The sequence below is a fragment of the Haliotis cracherodii genome, unplaced genomic scaffold (assembly GCF_022045235.1).
Source record: "Haliotis cracherodii isolate W230 unplaced genomic scaffold, xgHalCrac1.p SCAF_2, whole genome shotgun sequence".
Classification (NCBI taxonomy): domain Eukaryota; kingdom Metazoa; phylum Mollusca; class Gastropoda; order Lepetellida; family Haliotidae; genus Haliotis; species Haliotis cracherodii.
Window position 1 is genome coordinate 2,244,416 of NW_027266275.1, and position 24,348 is coordinate 2,268,763.

At 39.7% G+C, this 24,348-nt stretch overlaps 1 protein-coding gene across 1 annotated transcript in view; it reads left to right on the forward strand.

Moving 5' to 3' along the window:
* LOC139469407 (uncharacterized) overlaps window positions 1–24,348 on the forward strand; it is a 176,156-nt gene that overhangs the window by 108,838 nt on the left and 42,970 nt on the right. The window contains exons 42-52 of the mRNA XM_071251571.1: window positions 350–490; window positions 648–795; window positions 1,068–1,292; window positions 6,578–6,837; window positions 12,466–12,603; window positions 14,066–14,161; window positions 14,970–15,155; window positions 15,456–15,684; window positions 18,243–18,345; window positions 19,924–20,011; window positions 23,741–23,899. Of these exons, the coding sequence (XP_071107672.1) occupies window positions 350–490; window positions 648–795; window positions 1,068–1,292; window positions 6,578–6,837; window positions 12,466–12,603; window positions 14,066–14,161; window positions 14,970–15,155; window positions 15,456–15,684; window positions 18,243–18,345; window positions 19,924–20,011; window positions 23,741–23,899 (1,773 nt within the window). The remainder of the gene's footprint in view (window positions 1–349; window positions 491–647; window positions 796–1,067; window positions 1,293–6,577; window positions 6,838–12,465; window positions 12,604–14,065; window positions 14,162–14,969; window positions 15,156–15,455; window positions 15,685–18,242; window positions 18,346–19,923; window positions 20,012–23,740; window positions 23,900–24,348) is intronic.

Genomic DNA, 24,348 nt, shown 5'->3' on the forward strand with positions numbered 1-24,348 from the left:
ACACCTGGTGTATTCTAGGGTGGTAGGGGAGGGGAGGTTTGGGGGGAGGTGGGATTTTGTTGAGATTAGATATTTCTTCAGCTACACAAATCACATTCTTTTTCTACACAAATCACATTCTTTTTTATATTTAAACCTATGGACCTGAGTTTGTTTTTAGAAAACCACCTTGCAACGATGTGGGGTTTTTTTGGCATGCTGTCTGAAATTAGTTTTATAATATAATTTTCGGGTCATATATTTCCGATAAAATCCCATTGTCAGGCCTATACCTTAGTCCCTATTGAGGGGAGCAAATCTGTCAAAAAGGTGGTCTGACTTGTCCTCAACTCACACGTTCTTTATCCAGGATTCAGCGGTGATAATTGCACGACTAGGGACGATATTTGCAGTGGCAAGTGTCCATCTGATATTACCTGCGTAAAAGAGGGACGCAAGACGTTCTGCCTGTGTCCGCCGCCCAAGATTCTCTCTGGATCAACATGTAAAGGTAGGGAGGGGCAAGAGAGACAACAACAAAATATAATCTGTTCATAATTTATTTTCCATGAATATCTTTAGATGTTTAGTATGTGTTGGATTAATATTGTATCTTGAACAGCTACAAGGTTCTGTTTGACGTCTGCAAATTCTATATTACGAAACAGACACATCTCCTGACTTTGACCTGTACCTTGACAACGGTTTCGCTTCCATCGTCGAGTCGTACAGCCCGTTCAATCTATCAGGCGACCTGTCCATCATGTTCTGGATTGGCTACCTCAACGCCGGCAGATCGGTCGTAATATCTAACCTGTAAGTCGTTCAGATTCTCGTCGTTGTGCTCAGAATAATATGGTATTTCCTGTAATAGTAAATGAAAGAGTACATGTGTGTAGTATGACAACATCAAGCATCACTACCGGGTACAAGGCACACACGTCAGCTCGCATACATTATTGAGGATTCAAGGTCAGTGTGACATCCTCATGTTGTATGGAATGGCTACTGCAGAATCTCATCTGAACTCCTGAGTTGAGCCAACGTCATGATAATTTCATGCTGCGTTTATGAAAACTCTCTTGCAGTGACGGCAGTGAAAAGTATTTCGAGCTGTTCGAAAACCGTGTGCACTTTTCTGATGCTGGCCGAGTGGTCAGTAAGCAGCTGGAGAAAGCAAATCTGGAGACAGTCAAGGGTCAATGGGATCACGTGGCAGCCACGTGGACAAGAAATGGATCCATCGAAGTGTTTGTTAACGGAATAAAAGTCACATCAGAAGATATTAACGTCAATCTCACAGACAGCAACAGGTGAGCTATGTACATGCCTATAGTGAACACACATAGTTCAATATACATGTATGTTTCCAGCAGACGCATGGACTTCCGGTATGTGGCAATCTTATGTACTATGGTCAGGATAAATATAGACGAGATTTAGACGAGTAATTATAGTTTTCATAGTCAGGTAGGAACCATTGTTCGAGCGATTTTATGCAACTCCTCCTGCAATGTTATCAAATTTCCATCAATTATCAAAAATATTCGAAAGTTTTTAAAATCTTTATATTCTATAAGTACAGAAATTGACATGATAAGGACCATTTAGACGTCAGTATTCGGACATGGAAATAGGTCGCCCGCCATGATAGCTGACCCGGACATATTTTCAGAGATTAAGAAGGCATATGCATTCGCTCGCAACAATAGACATTACACACAATATCCACGAAGAAATATCTTCTCTTCATAAAAGAACGGACAAATTTATGAAACGTTTCAATACAAAAAGCATTAACGAAAACAGAAATACAGAAAGTTTGTGCAGATCACGAGGCAGTGAGCACAGAATATGAGAACAACATATTAAAGCAAGAAATCTACACGAGAATAACAGACAGACCTGCTTCGTTATGGAATAATAGACATGGAAGACCAGGGAAAAGGGTGAAGAAAAATGAATATCCCAGGTGCCAATGACGTGGTTTTTGCCGTTATCCACCGCCTTCAGCAACATTCAACAAATTCCTACTCTGCCAAGCACCCGAAACCGACCGTGATTAAATTGATCACACTGTTTGACTGACAAAGTGTCTTGGAAACCAGCTACAGGAAAGGGACATTTCTTCGTCGAACCGTCGACTTTTCCCAGTGAATTTAAAGAAAATCAGAGGGACGTTGGCCGGCAAAAACTATGAACTTCGAAAGAAATTCAATATACAAATGAAAATAGTGGAAAAGAGATTTGACATTGATCTGCAAGTAAGAAAAAGTTCAGATATCTCTTGGAAATCCGTCAAACTCTGCAATGTATCTGTTAACCTTATGAATTCTGATGATGGAAACAAACAAATTGCACAGTACAAATTCAGATAATCATTCAGCAAATTTCCAATCCTATCTGGTATACAAGAAGGTAAAGGGTTTTTGCAGTTCAACAATTCACGTCTTCGTGATCATGCGTATATATAACTTGTTATAACGACAATAAACAAAAATATGATAGTAATCCAAAATCAGATAATCTATACACAATAAACGATCAACTTGTGTGGGATATGTTGTTTCATCTACTTTGGAAGTTGAAATGTCATATGAAGAAATGCTAATGAAAAGGAAAATTGAAAAACGCCCAGGCCCAGATGGTTTCAAAGTCTCACCACTTATTGTAAATGAAAACCTTATAAACGCTTTGTCCCAGGAAGATATTTAAGGGAAGTAGCCTGAGAGATATGATATTATGGATTACACAGAAACATATCAAATACAGGGACTGCTCCTCCTTACTGACTGGAGAAAAGCTTTCAATTCCATTGACAGAGCCTTTGTGATGAATGGAATCTTCTGTTTTAGTGAAGAGATTTACAAGTTACTTCTTTCCAATTACACGGAGCCGCTGCAAGGGAGATCCTCTCCCGCCATACATTTTCTTTCTATGTAACAAAAAGAATATAAAAGGCATTACAATAGCAAATGCTTAACATATATTGGCACAGTTCGCAGATGATACAACGATGACATTGGACGGTACTGCAAAAAACCCTCTATTAGGTTAAAAATTGAAAGGTTTTCTGAACTTAACATTAATGCAGAGAAAACCGGATTAATATGGATTGGATAAGAAAAAGATAACCAGAAGAAGGAACCAATGGTCTAACAGAATTCAGAAATGTAATACTGAAATCTTTATCATTGTCAAAAGTTAATCATCTTTTTTCCTTCAGTTCAAGGCGCTCCAGAAAAAGTAATAATTTGTTTGAATATGATTTGAATTTATCTGGAAAGGGGAAGAAATTGACCTAGATGTGGAAATATATCAAATATTATTGCCTCGCCAAAACTGGAAAGACAGAACATTTCAAAGTAAAACTAGGCTTGATCATATATCCATGTCTATCTCAAACGTTCATAAAATATTGCTGGCAGATTAACAATACATGGCTAAAATACCCTGCAAGAAAAAAAACCGAAAAAGTGAATTTTAGAGTATATTTTATATATCATATAAATAACTTACAGATGATAATCGAGTGTTACCAAATAACACACATCATTGTCATTGACCAAGGTTCCATATGGCTCACATGGAATAGAAGATTTTCAAGGTAAAGGTCATCTGTTCTCAATTATATTGTATGGCCGCCATTAGAGTCCAAAACTGAATAGCATCGTCATCCGATGAAAGTAAGTCATATAACGAGTTGTGACCTGGGGAATGTTCATCCACTCTGCCTGCCGTGCTTGTGTCGGGGGTTCTGTGGTTGTTGTTGATGTGCTCGCTGTCATTGATCCAGTGCATCCAATAAATGTTCGATTTGGCAGACACCATATAATAGATTTTTAATACTAATTACTTCTTTATGTTGTTCTGTACACGGATTGGGTATATAGCATCATATAGAATACTCATAGATGTGTATGCCACTGTACCAAATTAGTTAGCAATTATGAACATATTCTTTATTATAACCCCACTCAAACCCGACATCAAGCACACACATAGTTCAGAAACACTAGATTGAATTTAATCCGATATGTTTCCGAAATTAGATTGTTAGATCTATTTATGATTAATTTCATTGTGTAATAAGAAAACAAATGCCAAATAAATTACTTATCACGTAAATAAAATCCAGTGGCCAATTGTCAGAACCAATGACAGACCCTATCATTAAATACCATTATTACGAATCAAAAGTGTTTGATTTTTCTAGTTATTATACTGTATGGGCGCTCACCCCGCTAAACCCACCACTTTACAATAGGAGAAAACGGAGCATAATCAGCGACATTTGCGTAATCAGATTTGCTAAAATAAAGATGCTTACGGTATTTCAATTGACGTGATAGTTTAATTCTATGTATTATGTATACGATTAAGTGACAACAGTGAGCTGACACGAAATATTAGCGCACATATGTTTTCAGTCTCGAAACAACTAAAATAATGTTTTCCTTCACTTAAAGTAACAATGGACGTTATTCTTGTGACATATACATCGCAAGAGCATTAATGAAAATGCTAAGAAATGTTAACCACCCGTTCTAGCGTTTTTCTATAGTAAATACAGGGCGTGTCCGCCATGTTCGTTCGTCTTGTGGAGGCGGCCATTGTGCAGTCATTGCCTGGGTCAGTGTAGCGCCAGCGCAGCATACCCAGGGAACCAGGTTGGGCTACCATCCGCACGGCGAAGCATAAAACGTGACTCGTCACTGAACCAAACTTGTCTCCATCAGGTTGTGGCCATACTCTGTGACCTTGACACCATTGACGTTGAAGCCGACGTTGCACGTCCGTCAAAAAGGCACCTCAACACATCGTTTAGCGTGAATAGTTTCAGCGCGTAAACGGTTCCTCGCTGTCTGGGCTTATATTCTCCTTGTATTACCGTAGTTGTAAAGGTGGCTTAGTGGTTCTTCACGTAAGTGACATGGCCGTATAAATCTGTCCGGTGCTATTGTAATGATACGTGGTCGACCGGATCTGGGAAGGTCACGTGGTGTAATGATGCTCGCTACACGTGCATGTCATGTTGGCCTGTTTCGACGCCAGGCTATGACGTGGTTGTGTTTTTGCGATTTTTATATCTTTTCACTAAATTGGAAATGTAAACATTATTGGTATGCAGGTATACACTGTGATCTACATGACATTGCTTATTGCTGTGTATGTATTTGGGAAATATTAACAAAACATATTTGACCTGACTCTAAATCCTGAAGACATGTCCATTCCTCTTTGTTCTTGGATTCCTAAGCTCAACAAATCTCCAAACAGAGATCCATGTATCAAAGATCAACCACAATATTTAATACAATCAAGGAGGAACTGTGTTTATATTCACAGAAAGTAAATTTTAAAAAACAACATATGTTCAGGACAATTTGTCAAAAATAAAAGCAATTATCATCTGATCAAACAACATGTGAAATGCTGGACTTCCTCATTTGGGGGTAAGACTTTTACGCAAGAAGTAGCTTCCCACGGGCATCAAGTATGCTCCCGTTCTTGCTGACCTGTTCTGGGTCCAGCAAATGTACACCTGTCTCAAAGACTTAACCATAATCCTTAATACAATCAATGAAGGACTTCTTTATATTCGTAGAAAGTATTTTAGACAAGTGGAATTAATACCATGTGCACTCTCAAAACCTCAAACGATATAGTTGACCTTTTACAGTCTCAGAGGAGAAATAAGTTCAATTCTGTTAAAACATTTGATTGTTTCACCACTTCCCCTCATATATATTGTATATTTTTTGTATATTGCATATGTTATGTATATTGTATATCTTGTATATATTGTATATACAGTGTATGTTGTATATATTGTATATATGCCTGGGAAAACCTCGCGGCTGAGATATCATTGACGTCATCTTGCCATATTTCTTCCTGGGGATGAATGGTCAATTATTCAGCAAGTTTGTCCGTTTGAAACATTTTCAACGACTGATAATTCATGTGAATATGCCATCTTCATCGACAGGAATGATATAGCAATAGCATCACAGATGTCTTAGATCGTTGGGGAGGTAATTGAAACAGCGTTTTGACATCAGCCCATCATGAAGTACCTCAGAAAGTGTACTTTATCGCAGGATAAAGTATTGTCGAGCTGGAAATAATATATGGCGCAAGTGCAGTGTCAACGTCCTCTGTCCGTCTCACCTTCCGCTGTTATGTGTTCTGTTTCTGGATGATAAGAGATACGGGTCTATCATTGTTTGACCTTTGGATTGTCCAGTTCATCCCAGACCATATACTGAGTTGACAATTAGTCGGGGTCTGGTTTCCGGGATATATCTGTGACCATAATTGACCGATTTTGATCAGAGTCGGTATACTGATACTCCTTGATAAAACATAGCTCAAGTTCTATCTTTCACAGAAGAGTTGAAGGCAACATGAATAAATCTTATCTGGGACTTGTCTCCGGAGACTTTATACAGACATAGCTCGATTTAAAACTAACGTGACTTTTCCCCCCTGCAATTCCTCCTGTATTATGTATTTCCAAACAGCATGCACAATTATCGAGGCACAAAGTCACACCACCTCCTACGAAGTGCATATACAACATGATATATTTCAGCCTGAAGATTGTTTGGTTCGACCGCAACTTCAAAGGTTACATCTCCCGCCTTACTGTGTGGAGAAGCATCCTAACCCACAGTGATGTGACCAGTGTTTTGGGGAACTTGAACTACCAACCTACAGGTGACCTTGCCCTTGGCTGGAACCTCTACAAGATGGCGGGAGGAAGTAGAACGTACTCCCCAAGCAAGGCAGGTTACGGTGTTACACTGTGCGAGTCGGGACGTGTCATGGCTGAAAATTGCACTGGACAGCCAGGTAACAAAATATCTGATAATAGAATTACAAGTTTAAGGAAACATAGAACGCAAGGTGATTACATTGCATAAATATTAAGGAGATACTACTGATTTTTCATTAACAGTTTATACTAAAGTATACGTTCGGTATCAGAGCACTTTATATTGAAAGATTAAAACTAAACCTTCTTGTCCCTACATGTACATTTTGTCTTGGGAATTATACTGAACCAAATTAAAAACTTCACAATCCTAAAATTTTAACATTTTGACCAGTTATCATTGTGGGCCCTTATTGTGTATTTATAAACAGTAATGGCCACGTATTGTCTTCAGATAACACCCGTTTTTGTGCAGGTGAATCGATCAAAATCATGTGCACAGCACTATAGTGGCAAAAGTGTTTTCACGTGCAACTGGTCACGTGGCCATAATACCGCACGTGTTTTCAGCCATACTTGTTAGCAGTCATTAACAAAAAAAGAAAAACACAAGAAAACAAAAGTCTTTACGGCCATTTGTCATGCCACGCCTTTCAAATGTGCAACGTGAACGTGCCATCGGCATGTTGCAGACGGGAACGTCCGTAGCTGAAGTTGCAAGGAAGATGGGTTGTAGTCGACGGACTGTTTATGATTTACAGACGCGTCTACAGCAAACGGGTACCACCGCTGATCGCCCTCGGCCAGGTCGACCACGTGTGACGTCACATGCAGAGGATCGTCAGATTGTCATACGTCACCGCCGTAACCGATTTTTGACGGCTACATCAACCAGAAATGAACTGTTTAGGGGTAGACTGAGTGCGCAAACTGCTCGAAACCGTCTGAGAATTGCTCACCTTCAAGTACGACGGCCATACTGCGGGCTGATTCTGACTCAATTACGCAGACGTCAACGTCAATTGTTGGCACAGCGACACTTACGATGGACTTAGAGGAATTGGAATCAAGTCGTCTTCAGTGATGAATCCCGATTTAATCTTCGATTTGCTGATGGTAGGGCGAGGGTGTGGAGGCGCCGTCATGAACGTTACGCCCAGTGTTGTGTACAGGAAGATGACAGATTTCGAGGCGGAAGTGTCATTGTGTAGGGTGCTTTCTGTGGCCATTCACGCTCCAGGCTTCTTGTCATCCGTGGCAACCTCAACGCTGCTGCTTACCGCGACCAGGTACTGGCACCAGAACTTTTGCCTTTTATGGCAGCACATGGACCCGGTTTGATCTTCCAACACGACAATGCCAGACCCCACACAGCAATTTTGACAAGGAATTCCTTCAGAATGCGGGAGTCAACGTCATGGACTGGCCGTCAAGGTCTCCCGACCTAAATCCCATCGAACACGTCTGGGATGCTCGTCTTCCCAATCATGTGTTCACAAGCATCACAAGGTCCAGATCACAAGGTGGCAGATGTCAACGCACATTGTGGCCATACACGCTACTGAACTTGTGTGCCATCAGATTCTCGTGCTTGGGACTTATGATTTAAACATGGGATATGGTGTGGCAAATGACTTAACATATTTCCAGCGACAAGAGCTAGGCAGGTTACGACGTGAAAATCCAGATAAGAGGTTTTTTTATGAAGGAGGCAAACTTGTCGAAGATGTGAAGAAGGATAGTGAGATGAGAGATAGCCAAGAGACACCAGAGAGAACTACAGCACACAGACCGGAGAGAAGGGATAGCCAGAACATCAGAACATCACCCTCACAAGGACATAGACGGGGAGGTTCACACACAGGACCACGACTTCTGAGTTCTCGCGCTAAGGCCTGGGACAGGACAGCAACCCACTAGGGGTGCGACGAGACCGAGCGTGATTGTAGGACGCCTCATGTAGATACGACAGATGATGTCGATGATTGTACATTTAAAAATAGAACATTTGTTTTCTGGAATGTATCAGGACTTAATTCTAAATTAACTGATCAGGACTTTACCGATTATTTAAACTCATTTGACTTTATCGGCATAACAGAAACATGGATGAAAGATATAGACATAAGTTTGATATTTCCAGGATTCAAGCTATGGATCAAAGAAGCTGAAAAGATTTCCAACTTTGGTAGACTTTCTGGTGGTATTGCCATATTAGTTAGACAGCAACTTGTTGAATATGTAAAATGGTCTAAAGTTTACGACAGTGGCATTTTCATGCTGTTAGATAAAACCGTATTTGGATTTAAAAAAGATTTGCTATATTCATGTGTCTATGTTCACCCTGAATGTTCGACTTGGTACACCAACCCTTTGAGGCATTGCAAAAATGGTATACAAATATTACAAAATGACTTACTTGATACACTAGCACATTGTGATGATGTTTATTTGATGATTGGGGGAGACTTGAATGCCAGAACCAGCACGGAATCTGATTTTGTAGAAGATGATATTCTTGAATATCTCGAGGGTCATGATAACAGTGTATGGGGATTTCTGTTAGACAATTTCAGCTTAAAAAGATTTTCTGTGGATTTATCTTTGAATAATTTTGGTAAGAGCTTACTAGATTTATGCAGTATACTAAATATACATATTATGAATGGAAGGTGCGGGTCAGACGCCGGGGTGGGAGATTTTACTTTTATAGGAAATCAGGGTGCGAGTGTGGTGGATTATGTTATTGCCTCGTCCGAGTTGTTTGATATGTGCCATAGCTTTGACATTCCGTCTCGAGCCGAGTCATCACACCTTCCTGTCACGACTAGTTTACGTACGCTTCTAGTAAATGACCCTATGCCACGCAATACACGTAATAATGCTTCCTTTAAATTTGTGTGGGTTGAAGAGAAGGCTGAACAGTTTAGAATAAACCTTATTTCTGGGACTGCGAATGATTTACTGGAGAAGGCTGTAAATGTAGCATTTGTTAATGTTGAAGAAAGTATTGGGTATATCACTGAAGCTGTTATTATTGCTGCATCAGATATGAAGAAAATGAATAAGGACTGTAAATATGATCAACAATGGTTTGATAGCGAATGCCAGCTACTTAAAAAGGAGCGATGTAGACGTTTAAATAATTTTAGAAAGAATAAGGACAGAGGATCACTGACAGACTATAATAGAGTAAGAAATCAGTACAACGATGTTTGTAGGAAAAAAAGACAGAATATTTTGAACAAAAACAGAAACTGTTGGAATCAAGCATAGATAATTCTAAAACATTTTGGTCATCGCTAAAAGCCATTAAACCAAATAGATATTGCAAAAATGACATTGATATTCAAGCCTGGTTTGAGTATTTCCAGGAACTGTTTTCAGTTCCATTTAGCCATGACAATAACAATTTATTTGACATGGAATTCATGGAAGATAAAGCTGACAGTGTAACAGATGATATTCTTGAATGTCCAATATCTAGAGAGGAAATTATTGACAGCATATCCAACCTTAAAGATAATAAGGCATCTGGAAATGATAATGTGATAGCAGAGTTTTTTAAACATTCCTCAGACATTTTAATACCATATTTGGAACTAATTTTTAATATCCTTTTAGAGAGATCATATTTTCCAGATAATTGGACAGTTGGCATTATTGTCCCTCTTCACAAACAGGGCGCAACCAGCGATGTTAATAATTACAGAGGCATAACTCTCCTAAGTACATTCAGTAAAATATTTACTTCAATTATTAACAAGAGATTTGTTTTCTGGGCGGATTCTTTGGATAAGATAAGTGAGTCACAAGCAGGTTTTAGAAAAGGATACTCCACCACTGACAATGCTTTTATCCTATATTCTATAATTCAGAGATATCTATCAGTGAAACGAGGGAAGCTATATGCTGTATTCGTAGATTTTGCAAAAGCTTTTGACTCTGTGAAAAGGGATAACTTGTGGTCACACTTTCAAAGACATGGGCTAAGTAGCAAAATTGGAAAGTTATTATGCTCTCTATATAAAAATGTGAAGGTATGTGTACGGAACAATATATGGCGCTATATCGGATACTTTTGTAAGTAGCAGGGGTGTCCGACAAGGGTGTATATTAAGTCCCTTCTTATTTTCCTTTTTCATAAATGATTTGGCATATCAAATCCAAAAAAATTGCACTGATGGAATACAACTGCACCCCGAAACTATTAAATTATTTCTGCTTCTTTTCGCTGACGATATAGTCATGTTCTCGAGCACAATACCTGGCCTGCAAAAGCAAATACATGTATTAGAGAGTTATTGTGACGAGTCAAAACTTACTGTAAATATGGATAAAACCAAAGTTGTAGTTTTTAAAAATGGTGGTAACATATCCAGAAAAGAAAAATGGTTTTACAGAAGGAAGCCTGTAGAAGTTGTTCCATTTTATAAATACTTAGGCTTGTGTTTTACAAGTAGATTAACTTGGTCAAGGAATGCACATAACATTTCATTGCAAGCCAAGAAATTTTTTGTAGGCATATTAAAAAGTCTTAGAGTTCTGGACAATGTTACATATGATGTTTATTTTAAAATATTTGATACAAAAATAAGCCCGATGCTATTGTATGGATCCGAAATTTGGGGCCTAGAACATTTGGATGTTATTGAGAAAATACATTTATATGCATGTAAACGGTTCTTGGGGGTAAAATCTAGCACAGAAAACGCAAGGGTATATGGTGAATGCGGACAGTTTCCCATGTATATCAATAGTTATTTAAAGGTTTTTAAATACTGGGTCAAGCTATTAAATATGCCATCTTCAAGATACCCGAAAAAATGTTATAATGTGATGCTTCTCTACGACAGCCATGGGAAACAAAATTGGGCATCAAAAGTTAAAAACATGTTATACGAATGTGGATATGGTTATATTTGGTTACAGCAACATGTAGATATGCCACAACATTTCTTCTCCCGTTTGACACAGACTTTAAAAGATATGTACATTCAAAAATGGCATTGTTCTTTGCTTAGTTCTAGAAAAGCAAACTATTACACTACATTTAAGACTACTATTATACTAGAACCTTATCTATTAAGTGTAAATTTACATAAGTTTAGAACAGCTCTTTCTCGATTCCGTTGTGGCTCACATGATCTATTTATTGAAACAGGCAGATATGAAGGTATTGCAAGAGAACACAGACTTTGTAGGATTTGTAAAACTGATTGTACTGAAGATGAATATCACTTTTTATGTGTATGTCCAGTGTATGAAGATTTAAGAGCAAAATATCTAAATAACTATTTCTACCGCAACCCAAACGGTAACAAATTTTGTAAATTAATGACTTGTGATTGTACAGAAACTATTAGAAATCTATCAATGTTCATTTATCATGCCATGAAACTAAGAAAATGTATGAATTTGTAACATGCCCCACACATTGTACAATAGGCCGTTGGCCTCATAAGTACCATGAATAAAGACTGTTGATGTTATTACCGAATACCGTAGGTCCTTGGAACAAATTATGGTTACCACCGTTAATTAAAATCCTTCTTTGGACATTAATGATTAAAAATTACCTTCTCTGATACCTTTGTCTGTTGTATATCATATATGGGATTACTTTTAAAAATGTGAAGTTTTTAATTTGAATCAGTATATCTCTGGGAATTTTTTATTTCATCTTATTAAAAAACATGAGATCGGCTTGACGCCTGAAGATTGTGACATTTTAAACGAATGGTGTTGTGTGTCTTTTATTACAGACAAGAAGAAGCCCAATCTATATAACTGCCCAACCAATGACATCGTGTATAACGTAAGCGCCCGTGTCGTGGAGGCCATTGCCGTCTACAGAGCGCCTTCTACAGACGGTAACGCCACAGTATCAAGCACATTCACAGGTGAATACCACATTTAAGAGGAGTCTTATATCCATGTGGTAGGTTTGACAGTTACGTTATTTCAGACAATGACAAACAGAGAACGTCAACACCAGAGATTAAACAGACTGAATTATCCGCCGAAAGAGATTCCAAATGGATCACTGAAAGTCAGTGATGACAGCAGGTGTAAGTATGGTAAGCATGTCCCACGTACCTACAGGTAGCACCCGCCACTCACACAATTTGTGTAAAAATGTACGTCTGTTTGTTGCCTGACAGCAGTATTCCTGCCAAGCGACGGCGGTATGTAAACAAACTACAGAATGAAATGATGTCCTAGAAAGTCCAGTGACACGATAGCGCATTACATATGCTGCCACAGCCAAAAGAAGAGCCATAAAAACATTACATATACTTACATGTGTACCAGCTCTGGCGTACTCACACCACACGTCGCGGTGGTGGCAAATAATGGGTACTTTATTCTTAACATGTTCACACACGTACAATCCAGGCTTTCAATCATACAGCAACTCTAACAAATGGACATTGGTCAGGGAGTACACGATGAACGTGGCATATGAATCGACTGTGGCTTTTAATTAGTTGTGTTAGTTTAGGTGGCAATACGGAGGTGTTAAAACAAATTAGCTGATTAGAAATAGGAGTTCACATATAATAGACGACTTAATCCACAATTGGTTGGTAAAACTGTTAAAATATTAATAAGTTTAGTTTCACGAGATACATGAAAAGTTTGAACTTGTTTTAAGGGGTTATGTTGGGGTATAGGGGTGTATGTACATGGTGCGTTCATAATTCGTGACGAGAATATTGTGCATATGTCTGTGTTATCTGGACTTAGGAGTTGGGTATTGTTGATATATCAAGGAGAATATGTGAAGAGGGATACGTATGATATTATTCTAGATAAACGTATGACTCAAGGGCTGTGTTGCTAATGTGTCTGTTCTAGATAAACGTGTGACTCAAGGCTTGTGTTGCTAATGTGTCTGTTCTAGATAAACGTATGACTCAAGGGTTGTGTTGCTAATGTGTCTGTTCTAGATGAACGTGTGACTCAAGGGTTATGTTGCTAATGTGTCTGTTCCAGATGAACTTGTGACTCAAGGGCTGTGTTGCTAATGTGTCTGTTCTAGATAAACGTATGACTCAAGGCTGGTGTTGCTAATGTGTCTGTTCTAGATGAACGTGTGACTCAAGGGTTGTGTTGCTAATGTGTCTGTTCTAGATGAACGTATGACTCAAGGGTTGTGTTGCTAATGTGTCTGTTCTAGATAAACGTATGACTCAAGGGTTGTGTTGCTTTTATCTATGTTCTAGATAAACGTATGACTCAAGGGTTGTGTTGCTTATGTGTCTGTTCTAGATGAACGTGTGACTCAAGGGTTGTGTTGCTAATGTGTCAACCCGATGAATGTACGACTCAAGACTTGTGTTGCTAATCTGTCTCTTCTAGATGAACTCATGATGCGAGGCAGGTATGATGTTGTTCATGCCACCATGGACACCGAAGGAAACGCCGAACTTTGCAGATTCAAGGTCTATATTACAGGTAGGTTGTCAACGTCTTGTTTGTTATGTTTTATTTTTTCTGAAATTGACTGCAGTTAACACGCAAGACATACCCATAACTTAATTTTTATCAATTTCCAAGATTTTCAATTTACATCAATTTTCCCATTTATTTTTTTATCCCCCGCCCAACAAAGTTGCCTTTTGCCATTTCGAAATTTTAGAAACTTTTATTTTTTACGTTTCCTTGGCAACAAGATGGACTTAGGCTCTGTGAGGGTAAGGTTCGTTTCCGGAGCATAACTCATAAACCGTTCAATATTATTTCATCAAACTTTGCAGGTCTGTCAGATACATGCTGAACTGGTGCCGTTTGCTATTTAGAAATTTTAGAAATTTTTATTTTTTACGTTTCCATGGCAACAAGATGGACTTAGGTTCTGTGAGGGTAGGTTTCGTTTCCGGAGCATAACTCGTAAACCGTTCAATATTTTTTCATCAAACTTTGCAGGTCTGTCCGGTACATGCTGAACTGGTGTCTTTTGCTATTTAGACATTTTAGAATTTTTTATTTTTTACGTTTCCATGGCAGCAAGATTGACTTATGTTCCAAACTCTTCTTTTTTCACAATTTCCATGACAAGTTCCACCTCGGTTAAAAAAGGTTAGGGTTTGTTTAGATTTAATTTTGTCATAAATTCTGCAACACTGGCGGGGGATATAGCCACGTTAGTGGCAAACTCTTGTTTAATTTGTAAATATATTAATTTATGTCAGTTCTTTTACGTCAATATTAAACATGAAGTTGACTGACCTTAGTGGCATTGTTTGCTGTCTGTTTATTCTAGGATCAAGCACGTGTAGCACAGAGGGCTTCCTGGCTACCACACCTTGTGGGGCAAAAGCTATTCGTAACTTCTGTCCTGCTGACGAAGCCCCTTCCGTCCCACTGCCAAATATCCTTGTCTGTGGCAAACTTGGGTCATATAATCTATTGAGTCCCTTAGATTTATACACACCGCCTGCTTGTGGAGGTAGGTTGATGCATAGCTGTATTGGGTGTGTGAGTGCGTGATAATTAACCAACACAATATCCAGTATGGTATAATGACGTTGAACACAGCTACAAATCCACAACGATTGAAAGAATCTTTTTTTACACAAAAAACACACATTTCTGTCAAATTGACGACAATTGCTAATCAACAGATGCTCAAATGGAGAGCAGGTCAGACTCAAAAGGTGAACTGTTTCTAATCCAAGACGTGGCTTGTTTTCTTATCCGACACGTAACTTGTGATCCATTGTGTGAAGCTGCTACTTGGTGTTTTTAGCGAAATCGACTCTACAATATTCGGTGGAGTTGTCCCTCACCTACAACATGGCATTACCCTGTTCCGTCTTCCTGAAGGGCGGCTTGTTGAGGGAGTTGAGGAGCAAGTTTGTGAATACCCTCTCTGTGCGGTGGCCGGGTCTGTGTGTTGACGCATGCACAAACCTGGTGGCTACAGGACGTTGTGAGGCGAAACAAATATTTGTCAGTGCCACGTTGACAAAACTTGGGTAAGCTGTATAAATAAGCATTGCGAGAAATTCTACGAATTTATTTCATTACAGTTTGCAATATGCTCATGTGACGAAAAAACACCACCTGGCTACCGTGCCTCCACCGTTATTTCAGTCACACAGTGTTTGCTTTATTGGAACTCTTTTCATCTTAACAGAAATAAGAAACATAAGCAAGAAGAGAGCAGGTCATTATTATTACAAGTGTACCCATCTATTGACAGAGATAAGATAACCAAGCAAGGAGAGAGCATGTCGTTGTTATTATTACAAGTGTACCCATCTATTGACAGAGATAAGATAACCATGCAAGGAGAGAGCAGGTCATTATTATTACAAGTTTACCCATCTATTGACAGAGATAACATAACCATGCAAGAAGAGAGCAGGTCGTTATTATTACAAGTGTACCCATCTATTGACAGAGATAAGATAACCATGCAAGAAGAGAGCAGGTCGTTATTATTACAAGTTTACCCATCTATTGACAGAGATAACATAACCATGCAAGGAGAGAGCATGTCGTTGTTATTATTACAAGTGTACCCATCTATTGACAGAGATAAGATAACCATGCAAGGAGAGAGCAGGTCATTATTATTACAAGTTTACCCATCTATTGACAGAGATAACATAACCATGCAAGAAGAGAGCAGGTCGTTATTATTACAAGTGTACCCATCTATTGACAGAGATAAGATAACCAAGCAAGGAGAGAGCATGTCGTTATTATTACAAGTTTACCCATCTATTGACAGAGATAAGATAACCAAGCAAGGAGAGAGCATGTCGTTATTATTACAAGTGTACCCATCTATTGACAGAGATAAGATAACCATGCAAGAAGAGAGCAGGTCGTTATTATTACAAGTTTACCCATCTATTGACAGAGATAACATGACCAAGCAAGGAGAGAGCATGTCGTTATTATTACAAGTGTACCCATCTATTGACAGAGATAATATAACCATGCAAGGAGAGAGCATGTCGTTGTTATTATTACAAGTGTACCCATCTATTGACAGAGATAAGATAACCATGCAAGGAGAGAGCATGTCGTTATTATTACAAGTGTACCCATCTATTGACAGAGATAAGATAACCAAGCAAGGAGAGAGCAGGTCATTATTATTGCAAGTGTACCCATCTATTGACAGAGATAAGATAACCATGCAAGGAGAGAGCATGTCGTTGTTATTATTACAAGTTTACCCATCTATTGACAGAGATAACATAACCATGCAAGGAGAGAGCAGGTCATTATTATTACAAGTTTACCCATCTATTGACAGAGATAAGATAACCATGCAAGAAGAGAGCAGGTCGTTATTATTACAAGTGTACCCATCTATTGCCAGAGATAAGATAACCATGCAAGAAGAGAGCAGGTCGTTATAATTACAAATGTACCCATCTATTGACAGAGATAAGATAACCAAGCAAGGAGAGAGCAGGTCATTATTATTGCAAGTGTACCCATCTATTGACAGAGATAAGATAACCATGCAAGAAGAGAGCAGGTCGTTATTATTACAAGTTTACCCATCTATTGACAGAGATAACATAACCATGCAAGGAGAGAGCATGTCGTTGTTATTATTACAAGTGTACCCATCTATTGACAGAGATAAGATAACCATGCAAGGAGAGAGCAGGTCATTATTATTACAAGTTTACCCATCTATTGACAGAGATAACATAACCATGCAAGAAGAGAGCAGGTCGTTATTATTACAAGTGTACCCATCTATTGACAGAGATAAGATAACCAAGCAAGGAGAGAGCATGTCGTTATTATTACAAGTTTACCCATCTATTGACAGAGATAAGATAACCAAGCAAGGAGAGAGCATGTCGTTATTATTACAAGTGTACCCATCTATTGACAGAGATAAGATAACCATGCAAGAAGAGAGCAGGTCGTTATTATTACAAGTTTACCCATCTATTGACAGAGATAACATGACCAAGCAAGGAGAGAGCATGTCGTTATTATTACAAGTGTACCCATCTATTGACAGAGATAATATAACCATGCAAGGAGAGAGCATGTCGTTGTTATTATTACAAGTGTACCCATCTATTGACAGAGATAAGATAACCATGCAAGGAGAGAGCATGTCGTTATTATTACAAGTGTACCCATCTATTGACAGAGATAAGATAACCAAGCAAGGAGAGAGCAGGTCATTATTATTGCAAGTGTACCCATCTATTGACAGAGATAAGATAACCATGCAAGGAGAGAGCATGTCGTTGTTATTATTACAAGTTTACCCATCTATTGACAGAGATAACATAACCATGCAAGGAGAGAGCAGGTCATTATTATTACAAGTTTACCCATCTATTGACAGAGATAAGATAACCATGCAAGAAGAGAGCAGGTCGTTATTATTACAAGTGTACCCATCTATTGCCAGAGATAAGATAACCATGCAAGAAGAGAGCAGGTCGTTATAATTACAAATGTACCCATCTATTGACAGAGATAAGATAACCAAGCAAGGAGAGAGCAGGTCATTATTATTGCAAGTGTACCCATCTATTGACAGAGATAAGATAACCATGCAAGATGACAGTATCACACTGTCGCCGGATGAGATCATCAAGATTACAGCGATTGAGGGTAATGATCTGAGTGACGAAAAATTCACGGTGAGTAAAACTCTGGATAGAGGTGTCCTTCATTAAAATATAATTTAACATGCGATTGAATGTCCACAATGACAAACCTGAGGTACGCTGCCATCCATTCACAATGGTGGAATAAAACTAAATACTTCAACAGATCTGATTTGAATATGACATGTGTTATCCAGGACAATAACCATTTCATTAGTGGCATTGGTCAGTTCATCACATGAAGTGTTTTTTTGTAGGACATCAGTCAGAGTGTGCTACATGACTGTGGTGTCTTTTAGGACATCAGTCAGGGTGTGCTACATGACCGTGGTGTCTTTCAGGACATCAGTCAGAGTGTGCTACATGACCGTGGTGTCTTTCAGGACATCAGTCAGAGTGTGCTACATGACTTTGGTGTCTTTTGGGACATCGGTCAGGGTGTGCTACATGACCGTGGTGTCTTTTAGGATATCGGTCAGAGTGTGCTACATGACTTTGGTGTATTTTGGGACATCGGTCAGGGTGTGCTAAATGACCGTGGTGTCTTTTAGGACATCGGTCAGGGTGTGCAAAATGACAGTGGTGTCCTTCAGGATATCGGTCGGTGTGTGCTACATGACCGTGGTGCCTTTCAGGACATCGGTCAGGGTGTGCTACATGACTTTGGTGTCTTTTGGGACATCAGTCAGAGTGTGCTACATGACTTTGGTGTATTTTGGGACATCGGTCAGGGTGTGCTACATGACTTTGGTGTCTTTTAGGATATCGGTCAGGGTGTGCTACATGACCGTGGTGCCTTTCAGGACATGGGTCAGGGTGTGCTACATGACTTTGGTGTCTTTTAGGACATCAGTCAGAGTGTGCTAAATGACCGTGGTGTCTTTCAGGATATCGGTCAGTGTGTGCTACATGACTTTGGTGCCTTTCAGGACATCGGTCAGAGTGTGCTACATGACTGTTGTGTCTTTCAGGATATCGGTCAGAGTGTGCTACATGACTGTTGTGTCTTTCAGGACATCGCTCAGAGTTTGCTACATGGCTGTGTTGTTTTTCGTAGGTCATCGGTCAGAGTGTGCTACATGACTGTTGTGTTTTTCAGAACATCGGTCAGAGTGTGCTACATGACTGTGGTGTTTTTCGTAGGTCATCGGTCAGAGTGTGCTACATGACTGTTGTGTTTTTCAGAACATCGCTCAGAGTGTGCTACATGGCTGTGTTGTTTTTCGTAGGTCATCGGTCAGAGTGTGCTACATGACTGTTGTGTTTTTCAGAACATCGCTCAGAGTTTGCTACATGGCTGTGTTGTTTTTCGTAGGTCATCGGTCAGAGTGTGCTACATGACTGTTGTGTTTTTCAGAACATCGCTCAGAGTGTGCTACATGGCTGTGTTGTTTTTCGTAGGTCATCAGTCAGAGTGTGCTACATGACTGTTGTGTTTTTCAGAACATCGCTCAGAGTTTGCTACATGGCTGTGTTGTTTTTCGTAGGTCATCGGTCAGAGTGTGCTACATGACTGTTGTGTTTTTCAGAACATCGGTCAGAGTGTGCTACATGACTGTGGTGTTTTTCAAGACACTGGTCAGTGTGGTACTTGACTGTTGTGTTTTTCAGGACATCGGTCAGAGTATGCTACAGAAGGACCTGGTGGTTGTTGTCCTCAAGGCATCCTGTGATGAAGCAGTCGGTACCAACAACTGTGGTGAGTAGCTGCATTGCATGTCTGTACCGTTCTTAACATCTGGTTGGGGAGAATGATCTAACTACGACTGATATTTACCTGAGGTAGAATGTGTCCTCAGCACCCATTGCTTGTTGTAAAAGGCGACCAAATTGGGCAACTTGTTTGCAGAGGGTTGCGCCCCAATTTAGATGGAGGAATAGAGTCTGGTGGTTCCGGGATTAGTGTCCCTTTAACCCTTACATCACCTCTTCGCCGAGACGGGTGGTAGAATGGGCTGGTCATGCTGTGCCCAAAACTGTGGTACTATTATGTTTGCCTAGGCTAAAATACTGTAAGAATCTAGGCTTTAGTTATAATGTAATGTCAATGTATATATGTTGGTAAGAAGTTTTGGTGTTTGAAATGGTTAGTTTTTATGTTTCAATCTGTGATATCATGTTTATGTTTGCTTCCTTTGTGACAGGTATGTATCTTTCAATTTGTTCTTGTCACAATATGGCTGAGATACTGCAGATGTGACGTTAAATATTAACTCACTCACACACTCACTTTTGCCTAGAGTCCTGTGCTTGAAGATCGTAGCTCATGGGCCAATCTGGTGATATAGTCCTCTGAAATATGGGTTTCTTTAGAAAAATGTCATGGACCGAACCAGCCGGACCTTTCTTCTTTTATAATAATATCCCTGTAGCTCTGGTTTTACAGTCTTGCTTCGACTGCAATATCGTCTTTGTTCACCCAAGGTGCCTGCGGAGATGTTAAAAATGTCACTCGCCTCCAGAGCAGTTCACTTTTAGTAGAATGTGTGAAGAGGCAACAATCTCTCAATCTACAGTATCTACAGCAGTTTGTAAACAGTAAGATTATTGTCTCGGCATACAAGACGGTGAATACTTGTAGAGGTATCGTCAGAGACTGGTCGCCGTATCTTTCAGATATGACTGAGGAAGACATTGAAGCTGAGTTGAAAGGCCAAAGAGTAACTTCTGTTAAGCGTTTTTCAAGGAAACAGGATTTGGCATGACTGTTACTGTAACATATATTACTGGAAATATGTGCACCAAATCCACTCCAATGTTATAAATGCCAAACGTTTGGACATGATGCGAGGTCTTGCACCAGCAAGACAAGATACTTATGAGAGCTCCGAATGCACCAATGATATGAAGAGCACCAACTGCCCAACTGCAGTGGTGAGCATCTGGCATCATCTATATTTGAATATGAGACCAAAATCCTTAAAATCAAATGCACAAATAATATCTCCTACTTTGAAGCAAAGAAATTAGTTCCTGTATAATCAACCCCTACCCCTAGTCTAACATATTCAGCTGCAATTCCTTCTTCTGCTCTGTTTTCGGTTACTAAATCTACATTTGTTTCCTTCAGCAACCCAAGAGGCGACTAACAGGATCGGTTGGGCAGGCTTGCTGACTTGGTTGATGCATGTCATCGTCTCCCAATTGCCAATTGGGTCCATGCTCATGATGTCAATTACTGGATTGTCTGGTCCAGACTTGATTATTAACAGACCACTGTCATATAGCTGGACTAGCTGGATGCGTCGTAAACAACAAACAAATAAAGAACCTTGGATCAATGAACTCAAATATCACAAGATTGTCAACGCTCATCAACCGCACAGGCTGAGGAACCACAACCAGAAACAATACTAGAGCCATCACAAGATACTGATTCTATATCACCATGAACGAAATCCATTACCATCAAGCCACTGATTGGAGGTCACACCTTTCCTGGTCTATATCACCATGAATGTAATCCATTAGCATTAAGCCACTGATTGGAGGTCACACCCATTCTGGTCTATATCACTATGAATGTAATTCATGCCATCAAGCCACTGATTGGAGGTTACACGCATTCTGGTCTATATCACCATGAATGTAATCCATTACCATCAAGCCACTGATTGGAGGTCACACCCATTCTGGTCTATATCACCATGAATATAATCCATCACCGTCAAGCCACTGATTAGAGGTCACACCCATTCTGGTCTATATCACCATGAATGTAATCCATTACCATCAAGCCACTGATTGGAGGTCACACCCATTCTGGTCTATATCACCATGAATGTAATCCATTACCATCAAGCCACTGATTGGAGGTCACACCCATTCTGGTCTATATCACTATGAATGTAATTCATGCCATCAAGCCACTGATTGGAGGTTACACGCATTCTGGTCTATATCACTATGAATGTAATTCATGCCATCAAGCCACTGATTAGAGGTCAAACCCATTCTGGTCTATATCACCATGAATGTAATCCATTACCATCAAGCCACTGATTGGAGGTCACACCCATTCTGGTCTATATCACTATGAATGTAATTCATGCCATCAAGCCACTGATTGGAGGTTACACGCATTCTGGTCTATATAACCATGAATGTAATCCATTACCATCAAGCCATTGATTGGAGGTCACACCCATTCTGGTCTATATCACCATGAATATAATCCATTACCATCAAGCCACTGATTAGAGGTCACACCCATTCTGGTCTATATCACCATGAATGTAATCCATTACCATCAAGCCACTGATTGGAGGTCACACCCTTCCTGGTCTATATCACCATGAATGTAAACCATTACCATCAAGCCACTGATTGGAGGTCACACCCATTCTGGTCTATATCACCATGAATGTAATCCATTACCATCAAGCCACTGATTGGAGGTCACACCCATTCTGGTCTATATCACCATGAATGTAATCCATTACCATCAAGCCACTGATTGGAGGTCACACCCATTCTGGTCTATATCACCATGAATGTAATCCATTACCATCAAGCCACTGATTGGAGGTCACACCCATTCTGGTCTATATCACCATGAATGTAATCCATTACCATCAAGCCACTGATTGGAGGTCACACCCATTCTGGTCTATATCACCATGAATTAATCCATTACTATCAAGCCACTGATTGGAGGTCAAACCCATTCTGGTCTATATCACCATGAATGTAATCCATTACCATCAAGCCACTGATTGGAGGTCACACCCATTCTGGTCTATATCACCATGAATTAATCCATTACCATCAAGCCACTGATTGGAGGTCACACCCATTCTGGTTTATATCACCATGAATGTAATCCATGCCATCAAGCCACTGATTGGAGGTCAAACACTTTCTGGTCTATATCACCATGAATAAACTCCACTCCATCAAGCCACTGATTGGAGGTCACACCCATTCTGGTCTAGGTATATCATCATGATGAAGTTGCGTTAGGGTGGTACTGCATTGGCCACAATTATCACAGACCATTTTTATTGAAGGATGAGGATCCACCTTTTTGAACCCCTTACAAATTCTATCAAGCACATTTTGCTTGAATGTGTTGATTTTGCACTTATCAGACAACGCATATATGATAATGTTCATCCCTTATCTAAAACTTGAACAGTTTCTAGCCACTTGAATTTAGGATATTTAAAAGAAATCAAACTGTGATAAAATATAGATTTTTATCTGGACAGTCTGTTTCAACCCTTCAATGTGATATTTGACTGTTGTTTTAGTGATTTTCAGCATCACTTTTATTATGTTTCTTTACATAAGGTCAGATTAGACAGTTTCTCGCCGCGAATTGCTGCAGGCTGCTGATACGGTGACAAGGAATAATTACTCACTCACAAACTGATTTACTTGTTGCACGTAAGAAGAGAATGAACTGACCACTTGTTGTATCTTCCAGTTGCCTGTGGTCCTGGGTCCTTCTTCAACTCCACTCTCGGCATGTGCGTGCTGTGTCCAGTAGGCACCTTCTCAGATATTTCGTCACAGACCTCCTGCAAGTCCTGTGGAGAAATGACCACTCTCAAGCCCGGTGCAAGGACGATGGCCAGCTGTGTGGGTAAGTATGTTAAGTGTAAAGACAAGACCACTCGTAGACACGATTTAAGGATGCTTGCCAGCTGTGTGGGTAAGTATGTTAAGTGTGTAAAGACAATACCACCTAAAGACACGATTAAAGGACGCTGGCTAGCTGTGTCGATAAGTACGTTAAGTGTAAAGATAAGACCACCGGGAGACACGATTTAGGGATGCTTGGAGGCTGTGTGGATACGTACGTTTAGTGTAAAGACAAGACCAACCATAGACACGATTAAAGGACGCTAGCTAGCTGTGTCGATAAGTACGTCGAGGGTAACGACATGACCACCCTTCGACACGATGTGGTCAGGCTCACTTAGGCTTACTTAGCGGGGAAAATAACAAAAAGAGCATAACAGGAGCGGTTAAATGAGAAACATGATCTTTTTTGGCCAGACAAAAATGGTGTATAACAGAAAGATTAGCGTT